At 40.4% G+C, this 23,806-nt stretch overlaps 1 protein-coding gene across 2 annotated transcripts; it reads left to right on the top strand.

The window, feature by feature from the left end:
* Positions 1-1,471: 1,471 nt before the first annotated feature.
* ints2 (integrator complex subunit 2) lies at positions 1,472-21,289 on the top strand. Of its 2 annotated transcripts, XM_051400368.1 has the most exons (25): positions 1,472-1,856; positions 2,634-2,942; positions 3,080-3,218; positions 3,922-4,024; positions 4,479-4,592; positions 5,681-5,811; positions 7,258-7,428; positions 8,186-8,406; positions 8,633-8,758; positions 9,017-9,088; positions 10,114-10,228; positions 10,722-10,790; positions 11,298-11,432; positions 11,550-11,726; positions 12,897-13,011; positions 13,759-13,863; positions 14,056-14,220; positions 15,233-15,434; positions 16,735-16,860; positions 17,525-17,726; positions 17,945-18,226; positions 18,814-18,921; positions 19,063-19,168; positions 19,490-19,666; positions 20,616-21,289. In XM_051400368.1, exons 2-25 carry the CDS (start codon positions 2,650-2,652, stop codon positions 20,795-20,797), a joined length of 3,636 nt encoding a protein of 1,211 aa, XP_051256328.1. In that variant the 5' UTR covers positions 1,472-1,856; positions 2,634-2,649; the 3' UTR covers positions 20,798-21,289. The 2 variants fall into 2 exon arrangements, with proteins under 2 accessions (XP_051256328.1, XP_051256329.1); XM_051400369.1 differs by lacking the exon at positions 1,472-1,856 and having other exon boundaries at positions 2,900-2,962.
* Positions 21,290-23,806: the final 2,517 nt, after the last annotated feature.

Genomic DNA, 23,806 nt, shown 5'->3' with positions numbered 1-23,806 from the left:
GTGTTTATTGCTTTTGGGGAGGGGGACTGTGATGTGCAATTGGACAAGGACACCAATAGTGGAGTGGAAGGAGAACTATTGGCATCTCTTGGAGGTAGCTGACTTCAGGTTTGACCTTTTTTTTTATCGGGGAGAAATAAAATGAGAGCTAGAATGTGAGAACAGTTGTCCTAATGGCAGACAGGCAGTGTCCTTTTCAGCACATCCCTATAGTTTACTACACCTCTCCTCACTGATTGGCTGAGGTCTGTCTCTTGGCACCACTTCTGATTGGTTATGGATACATTTAGACCAATCCCATTTTACTTCAGTGTGAAAGTAAATGTGTGGTGTAAATGAACTTTAACCAGCTACAGATGGCTGCCCATTGGTTATGCAGTGTTTGTGCACAAAGGAAGATCTGCTATCTGGATTTCTCCTGTTCAGAGGGAAACTGTGCTTTGAATATTAAAAAATCCATTAGTATGGCTCTTTACCTTGCATATTTGCCAATATTTTTTGGCTTGCCATTTTGACCATCAAAATGTATTTGGTCTTCTTTTGAGTGTAGATAAATACATTCAATATTTAATAAAACCCTAAAAATACATTTTCAGTCCAGTGCCATGTTTTCTTTTTGGGGAATCATGGTTGTTTGCAGTAATCAGCTGCCTATACTGTACAGTAGGTTTGCAAGCTTGTTACCACACTCAATTCACAAGTGGGAAAGACATTGGAATAACCCTGCATAATAATTTTAGTCAGATATCTTACTTGTAAATTGCTGAGTTGCCTTGAGTCGTGTAGTAGCAACTGGCAATTCTTTCTTTTGAGAATTTTCTGCATTTTTCCTTGCTGTCAGCAGCCTTTAAATACACAAAGGTCCTGCTCTGTTTGCCTTCATCCCTCAGCAAGTGCTGTCAATGTGCCCTTGGAAATGTAGTGGAATCTACACTGACAACATGTCAGTGACTGGGTAGGTAAAGGTCTGCAGCATTTAAGAGAAAAAATATCTATAGTTACAGATCAACAGGCACTTGGGATGTTTGTTTGGTTATGTCCTTCAATATAACTATAAAACCTAAGGATGCCATGCTACATCAGATCTTAATGTGTCTTCATTTATATGGCTACAAATGACTTGTTTATCATGTTAAACAAATATATTATTTTCTGCAGCTTAGTAAGATTTAAATAACAGGTCTGTCTGCCTCAAGAGCCTGAGGGAAAAGAATGGATACTACATTGAATATTTACCATGCAATATTATTGATGCAGAAATTGTTCATGAATGGCAACTTTACACACTAGCGTATTTATTCCAGGTGTATTCATCAAGTAAACTCTTTTTCAGCAAGCTCCCCATAGAGTCGTGGTGTCAAGCTGTTGCCCTATCTAAGGAGCCGGACAATTTAAATATGAAGTATATATGCTGGAGCCACCGCGGTGGATTACCACCATATTACATGGCACATAATGTGTCAATAGCCCAGCCCGCGTCTCTCACCCCACTGCCTGCAGGCAGGGCTGGAGTCTGGTACTGCCTCCGCTGTCAGCGCTACTGCAGGCTGCTGACTACACCATCTCCTTCACTGTCACACTGACATAGTAACCACTGTAGATAAAGGGAACAGACAAATGGATAACCGGAAACCATAATAGACAGGGCGTTTAAAAAAAAAAAAAAAAAAAAAAAATACAAAGACATTTCCATAAACCTACCGGCATCAGCTAGGACAATCTTCATTCTCTGTCATTGGCTGCTAGGACTACCCTACAGCGCTAGAGGCTGACGGTACACAACCGAGTCCGAGGTCTGAGGGCCTCCAGGGTGACATTTCTCTTTGAAAAGACTATATATCAGTCTAATAAGTGAGGTAAGATGATTCTTGTCGAATTACTGTAAGTACGTTGAATGTTTACACGCCAGAGATGGACCAGACCATACATGCGAGTATTATTGTCTGACAAGTTAGCCTAGCTGGCTACTAGCATGCTAAAAGTCTTTCCAAAAGCAATGGGCGCTAGTGAATGAGTGTTAGCTGCTGCAGCTAGTGCTAATACGATGCATAGCTACAGTTGTTGTATCTTACATTTTGCATGTGCTCTAATAAAATACATATAATAAATATTTTAGACTGCTAATCGTGAATCTATGTAGCTCATATTGTGTCTTCGGGTAAGCAAGTTCCATGTTTGTTAAAGTTAACTAATCTCGACAGTATTAGCTAGCATTAGCACCACTAACATATAACGTTAGTTAGTTATATAGTTATCCGCTAAAGCCAGCTTTTACCTTGTTCGGTTAGCAACGGTATCATGATAATAACAACGCTTACATTATTTTGTAGCAACGGAATAACCAAACCTCTACACAAATGAACCAAAAAGCACGCTACTCGTGAGCCAAACATTTACTAACGTTATTAAAACGAGAAATGAATGAATTGCCACCTAGTGATTAACTCGTGCTTCTTCTGTCAGCGGAATCCTACTTGGCTTTGTATAGTTTCATAGAGTTTCTCTAGTGTTTGCTAAACCCTTTAGAACCGGTGCATGTGCTCATGCCCCACAAGATGCACAGACTATAAGACTGTCCACTTTATTTGCTTCATATTCCGCCTTTAAATAGTCTGTTTGCCTGTTCCCGCTAGGTTTAGTTGCAGAGCGATGGCAGACAGTGCAGGGCTGCAGTTTGTCAGCTCCTATGCTTTTGAAGCCATGCAGAAGGTGGATGTGGTGCGCCTGGCTGCCCTAAGTGACCCAGAGCTGAGGCTGCTGCTGCCGTGCCTGGTGAGGATGGCTTTATGTGCCCCAGCTGATCAGAGCCAGTCCTGGGCACAGGACAAGAAGCTTATTCTCCGCCTGCTCTCTGGAGTGGAAGCTGTCAACTCCATTGTAGCGCTTTTGTCTGTTGACTTCCATGCCCTGGAGCAGGATGCACGAAAGGAGCAGCAGCTTAGGTATAGATGACTTACACATGGTAATATGATTATTGCTACAGCCTGGTAATGATGAGAATAAACTACCTCTTTTTCATACATGCATTGCTTTGTTCACAAAAACTGTACACAATGTAATGGCACATCTCTTCTGCAAGGCACAAGGCAGGTGGCTCTAATGGAGAAAGCATCCTGGTGTCACAGCTACAGCATGGGCTGACCCTGGAGTTTGAACACAGTGATCCCCTCAGGAGACTCCGTCTGACCCTCAGTGAACTGTTGGCCATCATGAATAAGGTACAGTCAGAAGTCCTCACATAATTCAGTAAATCAAAGGACATTGATAACATGAATTATCTTAATTTGCAAGTATTGTTCTTTTGAAATGGGCAAAAACAATAATAATTGACCATAACAAGAAAAGGCAAGAACATGTGATAAATGATGTAAATGTAAATGAGTTCAATAAAACCTGTGAATTAAATTTATAAAGGTTGTGAACAATTCATTTGAAAGATAATACTTATGCCACTGTAAACTACCTGGAGAGCTGATTTCCAAGAAGTCAGTGCAGAAATTTGGGATTCTGGTGATTTTAGCGTCCCAAGTTGAGTGAGTGAGAGTGAGCTGAGTTGCATTTTGTGCAATATAGAAATGTGGAAGAGACATCTTTTATGCTTCACTATAGTGAGACAGTTGACTACATCTAAAGAAATTAAAGTATGAATAACTTAGTACAAAGTACTGAATGATTAAAAATATCTTGCTTGTGGAAATGGGTTTCGGATGTAAGAAACAAGATTGCACAGTGTCCTTTAATTGTTCATGAAAGCCTAAGTTGGCATCAGAAATTACTCCCAAATGGCTGGCAGCTGCTCTCACATTGACTTACAAATTATATATTTCTCTGTACTGCAATTGTCCTTCAGTACTTTCATCTTCACCTAATAGGATGACTTGGATAATTGCATCACACAGACTTTCCCTTGTTGTTTCTCAGGTGGCAGACTCAAATGGAGAGTTTTTCTTAAAGTCCTCTGAACTCTTTGAAAGCCCTGTTTACTTGGAAGAGGTCGCTGATGTCCTCTGCATTTTACAAGCAGGTAACCAATTCCTTTCATCTTCTGAATAGTTTTACCTAGAGTTGCTGTGAGAGTGGGATGGTGTTGAATACAATGCAAGAATAAGAATTGGAGAATTCAGAATACCCTCAATAAAACAGGTTGCATACGCAAGATTAGGTCATATATGAAAGTTTGTGGCATGATGCTAAATTCATCAGGCCCAAAATGAGGCTATAGAACAGAAACATGAATGGAAGGTGATACTGTATCTCCTTTTGCATGGTATCATCTTTGTGTGGTACGGCCTGTCAATCAACAGCAATGTGCTGGATCATAAATATATTAAATTGGAAGAAAATCTACAGCTTGGTTATAGTATAAAAACTACGTAGTATTTCTGTAAAGTCAGCCTGAAAAAAATCCACTTCAGTGATAATGTCCTCTGCAGTTGCCCAATAGTTGTCTAGAATGTGTGTTTATTTCTTTTCCTTAGAGCTGCCTTCCTTGCTGCCCATTGTGGATGTGGCGGAGGCTTTGCTTCATGTCCGCAATGGAGACTGGTTTTTGTGTCTGTTGGTTGCCAATGTCCCGGACAGCTTCAATGAAGGTAATTCATCTGTTTCATAACACTGCACATGCTGTCAGTCGATAATGTGAGAAAGAGAGGCTGGTTAATTGCCAGCACTAGCTTCATATGGTTAGTGAGTGTACCTGCTGGGGCAGAAATAGGGCTTTACTTTCTGTTGCCATAGAAGCTTTCAGTGGTTATAATTATAGGCAGTTTGCTATTTAGTTACCATTATATGTTTTCTTTCTGAGTTTGGCTGTTTCCCCTCTAACTGTAGCCATGCCACTGGCCCAAGGGTCTATCTATTTGTTCTTTGATTGATGATCCACATTATTGTCTCGCTCTGTCTGACCTAGTGTGCTGTGTGTGCTTTGAGAGATGCATTATAAGAATTTGAATTGTCCCCAGTACCTCCTTATCACACAGAGGTTAAGGGGGGCTAAGTCAGGAACTCTTTTGCAGTCAACATCAAGGAATCCTTTTGGCTTTGTTGCAAGAAAAGACCTTGTTTCATTGAATTGAAAGTGAAATGAATTGATCTAAGGGTGACATGTGGGAAATGGCTCTGTCTAGAAGCATCAAGGTCTGTAATGTTTAAACATGAGCTGGTAACCAGACCTAACTCAACTGGCTCTTTTATGGCATATGAAACTATCCAGAAGTAAGACGGAAACAGATATCATTTCAGTGGATGTCATAATCTCAGCCAACCATAAACGGTTTGCCTTTTAAACTGTCAGCTGTGGAAAAGTACAAAGAAGATAAGGGTGTGGAAATGCTGTCTCCTGATGGCTCCTGATCTTATTTACAGGCAAATAAATGAGTCATGATTCTACAGTTTATTGGAGGAACATGACTTGGCCATGACACAGGAGAAATGATAATGTAACTGTCTGTCAGTGATGTACTGAACACCTTTAGGCAAGGATTACATTATTAAACACACATGACATACAACATTAAACCATATAGATATAGTATTTCCCTTACTGCGTGGGAAAATCAAAATGTAGTGAGCAGCAAATCACTTGATTCACTGCATCAAAATGTAAAATTTCCGGAAACGTAGCAGTCTAAATGTCATTTTTCTAAAAGGGTTGACTTAAAAATGCATTTTTTCTTTGCAGTTTGTAGAGGTTTGATCAAGAATGGAGAGCGTCAGGATGAGGAGAGTGTGGGTGGTCGACGCAGGACTGAAGCCCTCAGGCAGCTATGTCAGATGAACCCCTCACAGGCCCTCAACATCAGAGCTATGGTGGTATGTTACACTATTAATACAATCACAGGACTCCAAACTAACAGCAGAATCACACTTCATCCATAACCTACCAAAGTGTATGTATTTCAAATGAGAGAATCCATCACAGCTGCTATATACTGCTGTGTGCTTTCCTGGATTTATGCACATGAATTATGCACGCGTAAACTAATTTCAGTACTTGTTTATCTTGTCAGTTTGTGTGATTTGATTGTATTATGGAATTGTTGTGTAAATGACTACAATTTGCGGGAAAATGATGTGTGATCTCGACAGAAATATTTACTGTAACCACGTCTTGATTGATGATTTTACAGTTTCTCTTAACAGAAGTTTAAATAAGCCTTACAGTTGTCCCTTATCCAATCTACTCCTCCTTTAAAATGCCATGATCGTGAATTGTCAAATGTTAAACATAATGGCTTTAATAATTGATATTTTTATAACTATGTATACCTAAATGTTAGAATCAAAATATATTTGATACAGTCAGTTGTGTTACACAGCTTTGTTAAACAATGGGAAATTGATTGATGGCAATGCTGAATCAAATTGTTTCAGACTTTTTTCAAGCAAATATGCCAAATATTCTCTGGTTCTGCTTCTTAATTGTGATCTGGTATTTGTCTGTTATAGTAAATTGAATATATTTGGGTTTTTAGCTATTGGGACAATGTAAGACTTGATGTTGGGCTTCAGGAAATTAAAAGGCATTTTATAGACCAACCAACTAGTTGATTAATCAAGAAAATAATCTGCAGATTAACTGACAATGAAAATAATATTTAATTGCAGCCCTACACCAAAAATTTAATTCCCAATTGAATGGATCAGTGATATGCTCTCTTTTGCCAGGGACATTTTACTTCACACAAAGACTTCATAAAGGGTTAAAAACACAGAAGATCTTTGTCTTTACTGATTTATGTTGTGATACAGTTTGTGATACTATCCCTGAAGGGAGAAATTTGTCTTCTTGCTTCCCCCCTACTCTCAAGGTTACAACACAAGGTCAGTTATTGAACGAGGTCCAAGGTAGTAGAAATTCATAGCTTTGCTGAAGGATCCATCAACTGGACTACAGGACAGCAGGACAGCAGGACAGGAAAATGTCCTGAGATCAGTCAAATGAACAGATAACATGCAGTTTGAGTAATTTTTCAACCAAAAACCAAACTATTTGCTTCTCCAGAGTTTGGAATTGAATATTTTGAGGGTTTTAACTGTTGGACAAACAAAATAAGAAGTACATCACCATGGGCTTTTAAATAATTAAAATGTGACGTGCTTCTATTCAACAATAGGAGATATAATGAATGACACATGGATACCACCAATTTCCATTGGGGAGTCTTTGTTTTTTTTTTCCCAACAAAAACATGTGTCATCAGAATGGATAACTAATATAATAATCAAATTTACTGTGTTTATTCTGTTTATACTCAGGTGGAGGAGTGTCACCTGCCTGGTCTTGGTGTGGCTCTGACTCTGGACTATAAACCAGATACAGCAGATGAGGCAGTCAGTCCTCTAGTCTCTTATGTCAGCGGTCTACTACTGGGTACCAATAGCAAAGTCCGTACCTGGTTCAGCATGTTTATTCGCAATGGACAACAGGTGAGGGGCCAGGGTTTATTCTGTGTTTCATTCACGGTTGTTTAATTACACAAACACTCCAGTTTGTTCAAGTAGACCCAAAACAGAGGTAGTTTGGTATGTTTACATAGAGAAGACTGTAATTCAATAAGATCCACTTCGGTATCTTGTATCATGTGGGGCAGAGGAAAGTGAGGCAAAAGTACTCTGTGTGAGGTGATAAACAAGATGCTGTAATGTACTCACAGAGCACGTTACAGTAGTCTCACTGTGTTAACTTAAACACTTCTTCTGAGTCTACTGGATGAAATGAGGCTAAATTAAGTTAAACTAGGTCATGCTTAGACAAATTATGATTTAACTTTAATTAGATATTCAGAATAAGATGTTAACGTGTTCTGGTTCTGCGGTAGTACGAGTAACATCACCATGGTCAGGATTCTAATGTGCGTGTAATGTAATCATCCCGAGTGTAAAAACTGTGGACACTTTCTCACACACGTTTGTGTTTCTATACTTGTGAGGACCCTCACTGACATAATGCATTCAGTAGCCCCTAACCCTTACCTAAACCTTATTCTATACATCTTAGCCTTCAGACAGACTTTTGAAGGACAGAGGACCAGCCAAAATGTCGTCACTTTCTGCATTGTCTGCAATTTTTTGTGTTATTTATAGTGCAAAAAACGTTCACTGGTTGGAGCCCTAATGTAAGCATGTGGATGGAAGCTCAGCAGTTTACTCATGCTTTTCCCTCTCTTTCTCTTTGTACTGCCAGCGAAAGAGAGAAAGCAGCTCGGTGCTGTGGCAGATGCGCAGACAGCTGCTGCTGGAGCTGGTCGCCATCCTGCCACGCTCACGCAGTACCCACGTGCCCAATGACGGTGATATGGAAGAGGAGGGTGCCTCAGGATACTCTGGCCTCAGAGAGGAGTTCGTGGTGAAGGCCAGTGCTTTGCTCCGACTGTACTGTGCCCTCATGGGAATCGCAGGCCTCAGGTAGGGCAAAGAGGATGCAGTAGGCCTCCTGATATTTAAAGCTTCTGTGATCTTCGTTTTGATGTGTATTTCATTTTGAGATTTGCCTGTTGTTTTTAACTCAGAATTCGATATTTTGTCCAGTATAAATATTAAAACTGTTCCACAATGCATTTGTAAAAGTACTGGTTACATTTTAAAAAGTTTATGTATCAGAGACTATATACTCAATGTGGTCATTCTCCAGACCTACAGATGAAGAGGCGGAGCAGCTCTTGCAGTTGATGACCAGCCGGCCCCCGGCAACTCCTGCTGGCGTTCGCTTTGTCTCTCTGTCCTTTTGCAAGCTGCTGGCCTTCCCTACTTTGGTCAGGTACATAAAGCTGCTCTTATTAACTCCTACTTCTACACATCTTTGTTTTATTCGGCAAACACAAATAGGTTGGGATCACAAACCCTGTTCAGCTAACACTGGTCTTGAGTTGGTTTGCATGCTGCCTGCCAGAAGTCTTCTCTATCTTTAGGCATTTAATATTGTCCTTTGTTATATGGAGTATGAGAATTATCCTCTGTGTGTGTGTGTGTGTGTGTGTCTGTGTGTGTGTGTGTGTGTGTCTGTGTCTGTGTCCAGCACTCCAGAGCAAGAACAGCTGATGGTCATGTGGCTCAGCTGGATGATCAAAGAGGAGGAATACTTTGAGAGGTAAGAAAAATCTCTCTGTTTATGATAATGGGGCATTAATGACCAGCATTTTGACTATGTAGAACAGTTTTTGCAGTTTATGTTGACTTTTTAGTAGGTGATTTGAAATATATAAATATTGCTGTGATAATTATCACAGTATAAATTGTGTAAGCATCTCCCACTTCTAACTGTAGTTAGTCTTGACTACAGCATGTAATTATTTGAAGGTATTAACATTGCTGGATATGCAGCAGTCACAAAAGCAGTAGCTCTCTTAAAATTACTAGGTGTGTCTGGGTTTGCATTAAAGTGTTTATACTGCTGTTAATGAAATAGTTTATTAACTTGTTAAGCTGTTTTAAAAACATAAAACACAATTGATTGATACTGTAAACCTCTAAAAAACAAATAAGCTCACATCTCACATCATTCATGATGGAATGGTTGCTGTTAGAGAATTAGTGATGATAGTATAATGGAGGTTGTTATCCTATATGCATTAACATTTTATAAATCTAATGAGGACATGATAATTATTCTGACAACCATGCTTATTTTGACAGAACTCCTTATTTTATGATATTTTATGTATTCTTTTTTATTTGCTAAGCCCTTTTGTTTAAAACACGTTTTCTACAATTTTATTTTGTCTAATATTTCAAATAATTGTATCTGGTTTATAGCATTGTGTTGTCCTCAGCTAATGTCTGATTATTTTTTCAATAGAGCATGTTGGTTAGCAAGTTTATTAAAACTTTATAACAAATGAGGGCAGAAAAAACAAGTTAAATGTGGTAAATCCATTTTTGAATTAATACTTGAAAGTGTGTTGGTTTTGTTTATGTCAACTATTTGGAGGAATTCGATGTTAAAAATGAAGTGAACAGCCCCGACTTTACAACAAATTATAACTGTGTGTGTGTGGATGTGTGTGGATGTAACTATTATAATCAGTTTATTAAATTCTGTCCTGTAAGATCCAAAAGTCCCAAATATATTTTTTCACTTGCCTTGCATGCATATGTGTGTCCTCCCCCTTACAGTGCTGCAGGCGTATCTGCTTCTTTTGGAGAGATGCTATTACTGGTTGCCATGTATTTCCATAGCAACCAGCTCAGCTCCATTATTGAGTTGGTGTGCTCTACTTTGGGGATGAAGGTAAGGTGGTAGGTGGGAGGGAGGGAGGGAGGGAGGGAGGGAGACAGTGATCAATACATCAGTCTGGCTGACCAGCTACTGGCCCCACTCTTCCACTGCAGCAGTGGCGCATATAAAGACTGTATCACTGAAACATTGCAGCATACACATATCTACCAAGACACTCTATACCCTGTGGCCAGTTTGCTGTTTTATTACTTATTAAGTGCACTATTGTTTCTTGCCTGTGTGCTAAGTAGTTTTTTCCTGTCTCAGTGTATTTTCCACTAAGATGTGTAATGTAATTGGATTTAGAGCCTGTTTGTTTCCACCCCTAGGGCAATCCTCTCAATTCAATGTTGTGCCTGCCATGTAGAATTTTCTTATGAAATATGAAAGGAGGGAATTACAAAATAGCAGTACTGTTGCCTGCAGGTTGTTTTCACTAACAGTAAACCTTCCATTGTTGATGTTCTTTTTTTCTTCCTTTTTTCAATATTCCAACTTTCTACAGATTGCCATCAAGCCCAGCTCTCTAAGCAAAATGAAGACTATCTTCACACAGGAGATCTTCACAGAACAGGTAAATACAGTATAGGTCCATCCTTAAGCATACTTTCTACATCTCACAGTAACCATCTCATCTCTGTAGGGGTGATTATTTCATGGCATATGCAATCTTACATCTATCTGTAGTTATATATGATCAGTTGTTCAAACCTACCTGAAACATCAAGGAACTTTGTCAAATTGAAAATAATCATGTAAACCATGTAAAATCTTGTGTGGTCATGTTCAATGATTTGCAAAATTCACTGCAACAGCAAAACAGTCAAATGTTAAATGTATAAGTACCTTAGTATAACCACATCTCAGACAAATTTCTATCATGTATATATCATTTTATGGCCCAATCTTTCATCTGTGCCTTTGATGTATAATCCTGCAAATCATGTTTAATTACATTCAAACAAAGTTGTGCCTGTTCTCATTATAATGAAATATTGAACCATGCAGTACATCTAGGTGTTCTTTGTCTATTTTGCATTGTTGCTCTTTAGATAACTTGTTTATTACTCCTGGTGTGTAGGTGGTTACAGCCCATGCTGTAAGGGTTGCAGTGACCAACAACCTAAGTGCCAACATCACAGGATTCCTCCCCATTCACTGTATCTACCAGCTGCTTCGGAGCCGAGCCTTCACCAAGCACAAAGTGTCCATCAAGGTAGAAGATGTGCCCGAGATTGGCTCAAAATGATCACTAGATGACTAGCTGCTAAATGATAAGTCTGTTTAAAAAAAAATAAATCCCTCTGGTGCTATGCTTATGTGCATCTTCTAGGACTGGATCTATCGCCAGCTCTGTGAGACAACCACCCCCATCCACACCCAACTGATTCCTCTAATTGACGCCTACATCAACTCTATCCTCACTCCAGCATCCAAGGCCAACCCAGAGGCCACTAACCAGCCCATCACTGAACAGGAGATCCTCAATGTCTTCCAGAGCTCTGCTGGGGTGAGTCAGCCATAATGGGAACTGCAAAAACCTAAGACTGCACCCTAAACTGTTAAAGGCATTTTGTTGTGTGTTCCTCATTTTACATATTATGTTTTAAAGATGTGTGACATTGTGTTTGAATATTTGAAGGGAACATTTTCCTCTTAAGTTACCAGAATAATGGAGTTTGTTACCTCTCTTTAATGACATTTTACACAATGTTCTCTTTAATATGACAACTATTTCAGTCTTTCTGATTTACTTAACTTAGTTATTGTTATGGAAGTAATTATTGTTGGAATTCATTAAAACTCTATTGTACTGCACATTGTATTTTTTTCATCCATATCTCTCCAGTTACTTCTGATCTTTAAATGAAATATCTCTTTGTTGCTATCAGGTTTCAGGTGTTATAAATGATATGTAATCGCATTACAAGTAATGAGTTGCTGCACTATTAACATAAATCTAATTATAGATATAGAAATGTAGATATTTTTGTCTTTTCTCTTAATTGCTGTTGCAAACACAATTTCTGTGTCATTATCATTATTCAGTATTCGGGCTGGGCGATAAATCGATTTTATCGATTAATTTTGAATTTGTAGTTAAACACAATTTATTTTTAGTTAAAATCGCTTTTCTCTTGAACTTCCACAACACCGGCGCTTCCTTTGGGCTCCCGTAGGTCAGAGTGCGCTGACCCCTCCCCCCGCCTCTCCACAGATAAACACAACATGGCAGCAAGCCAGGATGAGCTCGTCCCCAAAAAAGGCACAGTGTCGTCGGTTGTTTGGATCTGGTTTGGTTTTGTGGCGTCCAACAGCGAACAAACCACGACCCACTGCAAAGTTTGTTTGAAAGCTGTTGCAACCAAAGGTAGCAGTACGACCAATTTATTCCAGCACCTCAAGCAGAGGCATGCAGCCGAGTGGGATAAATGTTGCTCTCTGCAAGATATACAGGACCGCAGCCCACAAACACCCGCTAAAAAACAGTCTACAAAAAAATCGATTAAAATTGTAAATCGGGTTTGGTGTGAAAAAATCTGAGATTTTATTTTTAAGCCATATCGCCCAGCCCTAATCAGTATCTATCTCCACATTCACTGATGATGCAGAGCTTTATTGTGCTACCCATCTCTGACCTGTAGCTGTTGCTTTGCTTCCCTCTTTTGCTATTGGTTAGCAAGGGGAGGCTAGTCGAGGAGGACGACAGCGCTACTCCATCACCACCCAACTCCTTATCCTCTACTACATCCTGTCTTATGAGGAGAACCTGTTGGCGAGCACCAAACAACTAGGTATGTACAAGACAATAACTGTTTCCAATATAAAACTGCACTGTGCCTGGCTTCCCATTGTGCTGTTTGCTCACTTCCTTTCAATTTTTTATTTTCTCTTCTTCTGCCTGTCTAAAGTGCATCCATTGTCATCTCCTCCGCTGAAGGAGGCATTGTATTTGAGATGGAGGGAATTTGTCAGGCACTGAGAGGAGAAATACAGCTTTTGTCCTCTGTAAAGTTGTTGGAGATGCTCTCACTCTGGATGTGCAGTCATTCATCCTTTTCTCTCTCGGCACTGAATGTTGGCCGCTTCATAGAGAATAAATGGAGGGCTGACAAAGAGCCAAGTACAATGGCTGCGGGAGCTGAGCTAACTAGGACAGCTGTAGGTTAGATTGAGCATTAGCAGTTAGCCTAGTCAGTGTTTATTCTCTCCCATGACGAGCTCTGCTCTTGCCCTTCATTAGGCCAGATTTATGTGAGAGTTTATGCCCATCTCTTTAATTGCTGTGTTTACCCAAGTGCTCCTGCAGCCTTCAAGGAAGGAGTAATGAAGCCCATCAGCAGTTGTAATGAACCCACGTCAATGAAAAATCACCTCCGCTCCTCTAACGCATCGGCACAGCAGCTCTGGCGTCCTTACACTGCCAAATAAAACACTTCTGCTCTGCCTTGTCCTTTTTTGCATTGTGTTTTCACCCTTTTTCCTGTCTTGAAATTTCTTTGCTTTACTCACCCTTTTTCTCTCTTTTTTTTTTTTTAAAGCCCTGATGCAGAGGAAACCAAAGTCCTACTCAGCAGCCTTGATGGACCAGATCCCCATTAAGTACTTGGTTACTCAGGCCCAGGGACTGCAGCAGGAGCTAGGGGGTGAGACACGGACGTAACATAATCCTGTGTAGTGGTAAAGAACATGAGCAATTATCTCTTGTTGGAAATGAACAAGACTTTTATGATTGGGGGGGGGGAAAGGAAACACACACACATAGTTTAAAGATGCTCAAAAACACAAAATTCTTGTTGGTGGTAAACTTGCAAATAACCTTTCTTTCTCTTACCCAGGTCTGCACTCTGCCCTGCTGAGGCTGCTGGCCACCAACTACCCCCACCTATGTCTAGTGGAGGACTGGGTGTGTGAGGAGGAGGTGACTGGTACCCTGCCCCTGCTGAGGAGGATGATGCTCCCCAGCAACACTTGCAGATACACTCAGAGCCAGCTCCACCAGGGTGAGAAGGGTGGGAATAATGGATGAAAGAAATAGGGTTGGGGCAGAAGGTTAAGGCTGGTAGTTCTGAAAGTAGAGGTCCCATGCCATTCTGCTAGAATCTAATAGAATAGAAACAAAATTACACTATGTGAGTTGGTAAACTGACATTGTTGTGTCAAACCAGCACTTGTGATACTAACCTAGGAGCCGGGGTTGTATAGGTGAGAGAGAGGTGTTGCCAATCTTGAGTGGAACAGGGGAGACATACTAAAATTCAGTAATACATTTACAGGTGAAAGCTGTTATCCAACTGAAATCTTGTAACAATGTTTAATCCTTCAGGGTTTAGAGGATTATGCTGTAATTGGCTTTTCTTTGATAAAGATCCTTGACAAAATGCAAAAGTGTAACAGATAATCAGTTTCACACACCATTATGCAGGTTAATGTGCACTATATATACCTTTACAAATTGATATTTTATCTATTTATTCAACTATGCACAACCATGTTGTTATAAGACATCCAGGTTGTGTTTTTAGGCTCCTTCGCAACCTTCTTCAGAATAATGGTGACAAGAAAGACAATGAATGGATTAAATCTGAATAGGAAAGTATGGTAGGGATAGAAAAATAGCTCTTCTGCCTCCCAGGGGTTGGTGGTAGGAGGTGAACTGGGGTTTTAACTGAGTCAGAACAGAAGACTCCACAGACTGTGCCATCGATTGAATGACCTACTCACTATCTTTTTTCATTCTGTAGTTTTAACACTTATTATTTGATTCACACTGTTTGTGGAAGTTAAAGGTTAATATCATTGTAGTTTCATTTTCTTGTCACCACCATTAAGTCTAAACAGATGTGTTTGCCAGATGTTGCTACTGTCTTGCTGCACTGGATTTATCTGATGCTGCAGAAGTTTTTGGTTTCTGTTAATTTTAGTGTGCACATTTGGTTCAAATCAGTTGAGGGAATGCAACATGGCTCCACAGCTCTAGACTTTCGAAGATTAATTCATCTGTTCTCTGCCCAGCCTTCCAGAAGTTACCATCTAGCAGTCCCAGGCTGATGCGGATCCTGGAGCATTTAACGCTGCTTTCACCCGGAGACCTGATCCCTTATGCAGAGGCACTCACAGCAAGCATGGCTCTGCTGCTGGAGCCTGCTGTACCTCGCCGAATTCTGCAGACCCTCAACAAGCTCTGGATGGGTCTCAACACTGTGATGCCCCGCAGGTAGATGCTCTGCACACAATTTAAATTGTTCTTTACAAAAAATAAAAAAATGCCACTATGGCAGCCTCAAGTGAGAATACCACTGCCTGTCACATGGAAAAAATACATCGTAGTAATTGGAATATTCAATTTGTTTACTTTGTGTGAGTTTACATTTCATATAAGAACCAGATAATTGATAAGCCTAGTGGATATGGTAGGTTTTCTGCCTTAGAGCGTTGCTAGTATGCTTTGAGTTAATGGCATCACTTGGGTTTTGGGCTCAAAATCAATCAGGAGCCAAAATAAGCAACTTATCTTCACTAATTAGAATTTGGCATCTTTTTCTAAACTTGCTAAATAAAAAGTTAAAACAAAACAAGACAAATCCAAGGCCCATAAAAATATAAATATGAATCCACAGATAAAGTCATATTCCCTTTCTGGTTGCTAGTTACGGTTATTGTATGTCAGTAAAAGGTCAACAGTGGCACTTGACTTGGTGTCGTCTCTCCCAAGGCTGTGTAAAGATGCTGTGAGACTCAGTAAATAGATTAAAGGAAGACTTGTGGAACAAGAGTTGTTGCCCTTAACCCCAGGCTGCTTGCTCAGTGATTATTGTGTGAATAGATCAGAGGTATTGAGACAGGCAACACTGTCAGCCCGTGTGAACTCTCTGGACAGAAGAGGGTGACCCTCACTCTGCCCCAGGGCCCATAGGAGCACAGTTACCAAAGCTCTGAGCAGACATCCTATTGATCCAAAAGGGGTCTGTAACAAGAAGAGCTCAGGGCAGGAAAACTGAAGGAGACTCCTTGAGGGAAATGTGAAGGCTTGTTGCCCCCTCCCTCTTCTCTTCCTCACCCCCTCTCATTGTATTGAATGTTGCAGAGGGCTAGACTGGGAGGAGGGCTGCAGTGCCAGATTTCACACAGATACACTGATTGATGCTGGTGCGCAAGCTGCAGGAAGGCCTTGAGCTCCAAGAGAACCCTGCTGTTTATAGTTTAGCATTGGTCTGATAAGAGAGATTGAGGGTGAAATGCAGCCAAAGGCTAATTTGTGAGTAACGGAATTATAGTTATAGTCATTAAACCCCTACTGAAGTGTGCCTCATACCATATTTAATTTGCATTTGTCTTCCAAAATACAATAAATCAATTTTTGAAAGAAAAAAAAAAGTCATAAGTATATTGTCAGTGGTTCATATTGTCACACAATTACAATTTTACTAGAAAAGTGCCATAATGTTATTTTATGAGCTATCTGTAATGAATTCCCTCCACTTCTTCAAGTTAAAACTGATGTGCCTGTGTTGTAGGTTGTGGGTGATGACCGTAAACGCCCTCCAACCTTCAGCTAAGCTGCTCAGGCAGCAGAGGTACACTCAGAATGACCTGATGGTGGACCCTCTCATTGTTCTACGCTGTGATCAAAGGGTATACAGGTAACTACAGCACTACTACGCACACAGATCTGTTCACACGTATGTCGGCGTGTATTTCCTTGTTGTCATAGGTTTCTGGCTGCATGAGTACAGTCCATGAGGACATGGTCAGATAATGAAATTCACACCATATCGACCCACACAATTGGCTGCATTTATTTTCACAATATATAAAAATGGTGTAAGCTGTGTAAGATACCTTGAAATAATTTAACTTTAAAACACTATTATTGCAGTGTTTTAATGCTGAGGATCACCAAATAACTGTTGCTGTCAGTATGCATTGAGATGAATAATGTTAATAATAAATAATAATCTTGTATTCATTAACATTTTTGTATTTGATTAAAGGTGTTTATACAGGTGTATGTTTGTTTATTGCATCTGGAGAGCATTTACTCTTTTAACTGGGTTTGTTTTGGCAGGTGAAAACAATTCCTCAAAAATATATTGTTTCTGGTTAAAATCTAGTTTTCACTATTAATGAAAATTAAAGGTGTTCTGATTCCACTGCGCTAGTGCCTTTCCATTGTATTCTTGTTGATTTTTGTATTCAGGTTCTGTGGAGGTGCACCCAAATCGCACCAGATGACCCTAGACGTGCAATTTTACCAAATCAAACAAAATTACAGGTTTAACTTTTAAATTTTTGTTTTTTTGCCAGGTGTCCTCCTTTGATGGACATTGTCCTTCACATGCTGAATGGCTACCTGCTGGCCTCAAAGGCCTACCTACACTGCCACCTGAAGGAGACGGCTGACTTTGATCGGCAAAACCAGACAGTCTCCAACCTGGGCGTGCCTGGACAGCCAGATACACCCGAGGTCACCAGGGAAGAGCTGAAAAATGCCCTTCTATCTGCGCAGGTATTTTAACCGCTTACTTTCACATTGACACACACTTTGTCTCTCTCATACTCAGACCTCACTTTATTGAGAGAAGATTTAGTTTAATTTGCATTGGTGTTTGGTAAAGCATGAATGCTGAAATAAAATGGCACAAAATTACACACACAAAAACAAATATGTAAGAGTTGACCTTTCACACCTAATCATGGCAAGCACCTGTTTCTGTTTAACCCCAGGACAGTGCAGCAGTGCAGATTCTCCTGGAGGTGTGTCTGCCAACCTCTGAAGAGCAGCAGCTGGGCGCCAACACAGAGAGCCTGCTGAGGAGCATTAGGGGCCCCTTGCCAGGGAAATCAAAACAGGGAAGCCTGGGGCCGAGAGCCAGGGGGAAGGTGGAGGACGCCGAGCAAGAGGGAGGCCTGCTTAGTGACTTGAGGGAGGTGCAGTGTCTCATCTGTTGTCTGCTGCATCAGATGTTCATCGCCGATCCCAACATTGCCAAGTTGGTCCACTTTCAGGTAACAGAATGGGGGGGGGGGAGGTTACAGATAAGAGAGAGTGTTGTAACAGGTGAATTCAAGGCCAACAGGAGCATGTGGTGTTCTTGACCCTTTTGGCTACAATCACTCTTTATCGACTCTACATAGACTCTTTGTGACATTCCTGCATGATGAGGTTTTCTGGTTTCCCTCTAGATTTTGCCATTAGAAGGTAATGCTATCATGCAAACACCCTGTGTGTAAGCAGTTTAGTGTATTGTGCCATATTGCTGAAAATACCTTGGAGTCAGTTTTTCAAGAAGAGCCAAGTCATGTTAACCCCATTAGTCATCACATTTGCTTTAGTGGTAAGTGACTGCCACACTCCCAGAAGTAGAGACTGCCATATGGTAGACTTCACCAAGCCAATCCTGTCTCTGTCACACTAATCCACCCATGTCCACTCTGCCAAGCAGAAGCTGCTGTGTGTCTTCACATCTACACACACGTTTAATATAAAAAATTCAATTGACTGGGTATTCCTTGTTCCTCCCTTGTCGTTCTTGGTTTTTATCCTAAGAGTTATATGTCCTGTTCCCCTCTGACTGTATTTCTTTCTTTGTCAGGGTTACCCTCAAGCTCTGCTGCCTCTAACTGTGGCAGGCATCCCCTCCATCCATATCTGTCTGGACTTCATCCCAGAGCTGCTGGCCCAGCCCCAGCTGGAAAAGCAGGTGAGGCCTCCCAACCTCCCTCCCCTCTCCTTTCTTCTCTTTTTCCTGGCTCTAAGTCCTAGACTTACCTTGGGTTCGTGCCAGAGCCTCTCTTACACTGTCGTGTTTTTTTAAAACAGTTGTGAATGTGTGTCCCCACAGATCTTTGCAATCCAGTTGCTGTCATACTTGTGTACGCAGTACGCCCTACCTAAGTCCCTCAGTGTGGCCAGGTTGGCCATCAGTGTCATGGGCACCCTCCTCACAGGTCAGTGTACTGTTACCATCTCATGCTTTTATGCTGTTGGTTGTAGCCTCACTTATTCGCTATACATCATTTTATTTACTTTTGTCTCCATCATTGAATTTGCTCCCAGCAGACTCACTGTATACTGTAAATCACAATGCAGCCTGTATACAGTATATCGGCTATGGTCGCACAGTATGTCTTGCTATTTTTATCCCTATATTTGGCTGCCACCATCTGGCTTTTAGCTGTTAGTGCAGCATGCTCTCTCTGTACAGTGTGCACCAGCCTATTGGCCACTGTATTTGTTTATGCAGCTCTTGTGTGTGTTCTGTTTTTTAGTGCTGACTCGTGCCAAGCGTTTCTCCTTCTTCATGCCCATCCTGCCATGCCTGGTGGCCTTCTGCCAGGCCTTCCCTCCACTCTATGATGATGTGGCAGCTCTGCTAGTGCAAGTGGGCCAGGTTTGTGCCTCTGACGTTGCCACCAAAGCCAGGGACATTGACCCTCTCATCGCCCGTAAGTATTAGTTAGTCACCTGGCTGGAATTATAACAATTTGTCAAATGGCATTAAGATTTTTTTTATCTTTGGGTTACAGTTTTCATCAATACATGATTTGTAACAGTTCTTTTGCATTGTTTGTGTGACCGTCAGTGTATGAACATTAGATGTATGTATCCTTGAGGTTATCAAGTAGGTACCTCCCTATCACAGATGTTATGGTAAATTCCTGTTCCAAAAATATTAAGAGAAACTCTGGTGTCCCAGAACTGCCTCTATTTATATCTGCTGTTGCTCTCAGCAGTTGCTGTCCTGAAGGCATTATTCATATGAGACACTAATAGATCAACCAACATGAAAAAGCTCAAATGTAGCCACTGACAATTCTTTTTTGCTTTTTTTGATGTGAGATTGGAGATTGTCACTTTACTACCTAATGTAGCTGCACATTTAACACTTACTTACCTAAAATAGGCCTGCCTTACTTTTACCGATATCAATATTTTTGACAGTTGACTAGTTCTATGAGTAATTTGAAAAAAGGCATCTTTTAAAGATTTCTTGTAATGGTTACAATCTTTCACTGGATTCCTACTCTACCATTACTGGCCTGCTCCATCCGGATTAATATCATCTGGCTATAGTGTAGCTGTAGCAGATCTCATCAAAAATAAAAATAAAAGCCTTGATCAGCCTTAAGTACTGATCTTGCAGATTGACTCAGGGCAACTCTAACTATAGATAATATATAATATGTTGAGTTGACGTGTTTATTCAGAACCTCTGTACAGTGACACAACCTGGACATATTTCTAGAGATACCTAAATACTAGAAACTGCAAACAGATCTGTAGTGTAGATCAGACTATTACAGTGTAATGAAGACAAATGATAAAGAGCATAGTTAGGAAGATTCATGTTGAAGTAATAACATGAATAACAAGTTAGTTGTTTTCCTGCCTCAGGCCTGCAGTATCTGAAGGAGAAGCCTCAGGGGGCTGTGGCTCCAGGTGGAGGTTCCTCCAAGCTGTCTTTACCCCAGAGGACAGCAGAAGAACTTGGTGGAGCTGACCCTGATGTCCAGCTCTGCTACTGTGTAGAGGCCACCTTCATGGACATCATCAGCTCCACCCTTCATGGACTATAGGCTACACACACACAAGCAGAGGGACTGGATTACACCAACAACTCTAAACACTGCCTCTGAAAGACATTCTCACTCCTGAGAGGGCTACTGTCAACACACATCCATTCATCTTTAACAAATGGACTCAGACTGATGTCATCTTCTTGAAGGGCTTTCAGAAAATGTAAGGTTGTGGGTTACACTCATTCTGTGCACATGATGGGACATGTACTGTGTGAAAGTCAAGTATTGAAAAAATCTATCATCAGACTGTTTTCATGCCTCAATTTTTTTAGAAAATGTATGTTCATGTGCTCTGTCTGAGTTTGTAGAAAGTAAAATACTGAAAATTTTAAATGGGGCCATTTTCCTGACCTCTGTAGGCATATTTTTCTAAGCTCTAAGTATTGTGACGCTTTTCTCAGCGACTGAAAAAAGGAAAATGTTGCCTTTGAATATTATGTACAGCTTTTGTACTGTATTTGTTTGTAATAAAACAAAGAAACCATTTCATTGATGAGGTGTATTTGGGACAAATGGGGAAACATTTTGGTTTATAAGTATGTTTTATATCCATCTATTACAATCTCCGGTCTTAGCAAGTTTATTAAGTGCTTTAAAGGTCCAGTGTGTAACATTAAGGAGGGTCTAGTGGTAGCAACGGAATATAATATTCATAGGTATGTTTTTATTAGTGTAAGTTATAATCACCTGGAAATAAAAACTGTTGTGTTTTTGTTACCTTTTAGAATTAGTTTTTATCTACAGAGGGACCAGGTCCTCTTCCACGGAGTGTGCCATGTTTCTACAGTAGCCCAGAACGGACAAACCAAGCACTGGCTCTAGATACGGCCTTTTGCGGCCTCCGTAGTTTCTCCTACACTCTTGACTGCAGTCTGCAAGCTCACCAGTAGATGCTAAAAAAATCTACACTCTGGTCCTTTAATCGTATGTCCAGCGATTACTCCAGCCCGCCCCTTGTTCTCGCGATATTTAGTTAGTTTGTGATATTTGAGAGAATTTCGACGTTGGCTAATGTCAGTGCTAACAGCCCGCATTATTCAACCCAGTGGAAGAGAAGAGTGGACTTGTTGAATTCGCTAGTTGTCTGGTGTGGCCTAAAGTAGGAGAGACTGGAGACATTAATGAGAAAATATAGAGACTTGCAGAGACTAACGTGGTGTGTTGATGTACGGACAAGGAGGAGGACCAGAGGGATGGTGAGAGCTCCAGGTGTCAGTGTCAGGTAAGTTACATTTATTTTGACTTAATGCTGTTCGTTTTAAAAAGCTCCCGAGGTCTCTATGTTGTGGCCCTGTTTGGGTCCAAAATGGCTTCAGTACAGAAACAGGAGAGCTCGACCCTCTGGGACATATTTTGGAGTTAGTAGGACATATGACATGTTCAAAAAAATGGCCTGCATTATGTGAAGCAATAGTCTGATTTATAAAGGGGTAGTTTTATTAGTTGGAGCTTCTTCCTAATGTGAACAGAAGCCATGATACAGGCTGGCTCTCTGTCACACTATGTTACCTACTGGTGTTGTTAATAGAGCGGAGCCATCTTCATGTTAAGTAGTAACACCTGTGCTTGTCCTACTGTACCAAAACAAAATGTCTGCTGTTAAAAGTTAAAATTACCCGTATGTTTCCTCTGATGCACACTACCACAGACAGTGTAATTCCTGCTGTAGTTTGAATATCATTTATTTCATCCCCAATTATTGATTAAGTAAACGTTCCTTTCACGTGTCGGTTGCTACAGAGGATATATTTAAGACAAAGTGAATAAATAAATAAAAAGATTCTAAGGCTGAGAATTACAAAAAGACTTCCCTCCTTGCTCTGAGCAGACAACATTTTGGCTTGTTCCTGTCCAGTTATATTTTTTGTAATAAACATTTCCCAACATGAAGTTCTAAATGCTGTTTCAGATATGTCTCCCCCTCACGCAGGAATAAAATGCTGGTGGAGAAATACTGCATCATTTATTTATTTGTTGTGATAACACTTGGCACATTTCAGTATACTGAGTCTCAAACTACTGGAATGGTCTACCACATGTAGGTTCTTTTATTGTAAAATGTAAACTTGCCCTGGTTTATAAAAACCCAAATTCCCAGAAAAAAATAGAGAATACCTATAGGTGTCCTCAGTGGTAGCTGTGTGTGTGTGTGTGTGTGTGTGTGTGTGTGTGAGAGAGAGAGAGAGAGAGAGAGAGAGAGAGAGAGAGAGAGAGAGAGAGAGAGCAAATATTTCATTATTTTAGCTTTGTATGTTCTTGAGCGGATAATCTGTGAAATTTCTTCGTGTTTGTGATAATGTGTATTTTTCTTATGGCAGTAGTAGAAACCGGTCGATCTATGAAAGGTGACATAAAGAGCAAGCAGGCTAAATGAAGTTAGTCATTTATGGCTTTCTGTAGTGTTTCTGTCTGCAGATGGCATCCTCTGCCTTATTCTCACTCGTATTTGGAAGCTCAGTAGAATTTGTTATGAAGTATAGCTACATAAGCAAATATCAGTTTAGTCTGCTCTCTATTTCAAAGTACTCCACTGAGGATTTCCTGATGCTGCACATTTAAATCCAGTGGATTTATGCTCATATTCTAGATAGATAGACAAACAGATCCATGCAAGAATGGACTGTGTTGTTGCAGCAGAGCATTTATTGAGATTAATATCTTGAAAATAAAAAGCATCTTACTGCACACAGCAGACTGTTGCAAATGCTTTCTCACATGTAACATTACCCCTTACTTTAATAAATGAGGCCTCTTCTTCTAAACTGGCTTACACTGTATTTTATGAGATTGTTAACAGGCCTGTAGTGATCCTCTTCATTGGCATATTTTTCTGTCTCTTAAATGCTTTTGCCTTTTTGAGTTTATCATTCAATAGCCATAACTGCTTTGACTGAAACAGACTGTTAACAGACAGTTTAGAGCCTGTTTTATACCATTTACCCACTGCACTTATTACTTCACGTGAATCCATATTATTGCTGCTGTACCATCATATCCTAATAGAGA

The sequence above is a fragment of the Dicentrarchus labrax genome, unplaced genomic scaffold (genome assembly GCF_905237075.1).
Source record: "Dicentrarchus labrax unplaced genomic scaffold, dlabrax2021, whole genome shotgun sequence".
NCBI classification, from domain to species: domain Eukaryota; kingdom Metazoa; phylum Chordata; class Actinopteri; family Moronidae; genus Dicentrarchus; species Dicentrarchus labrax.
The sequence above is the reverse complement of the archived record's forward strand: the minus strand, read 5'-3'. Positions and strand labels throughout refer to the sequence as shown.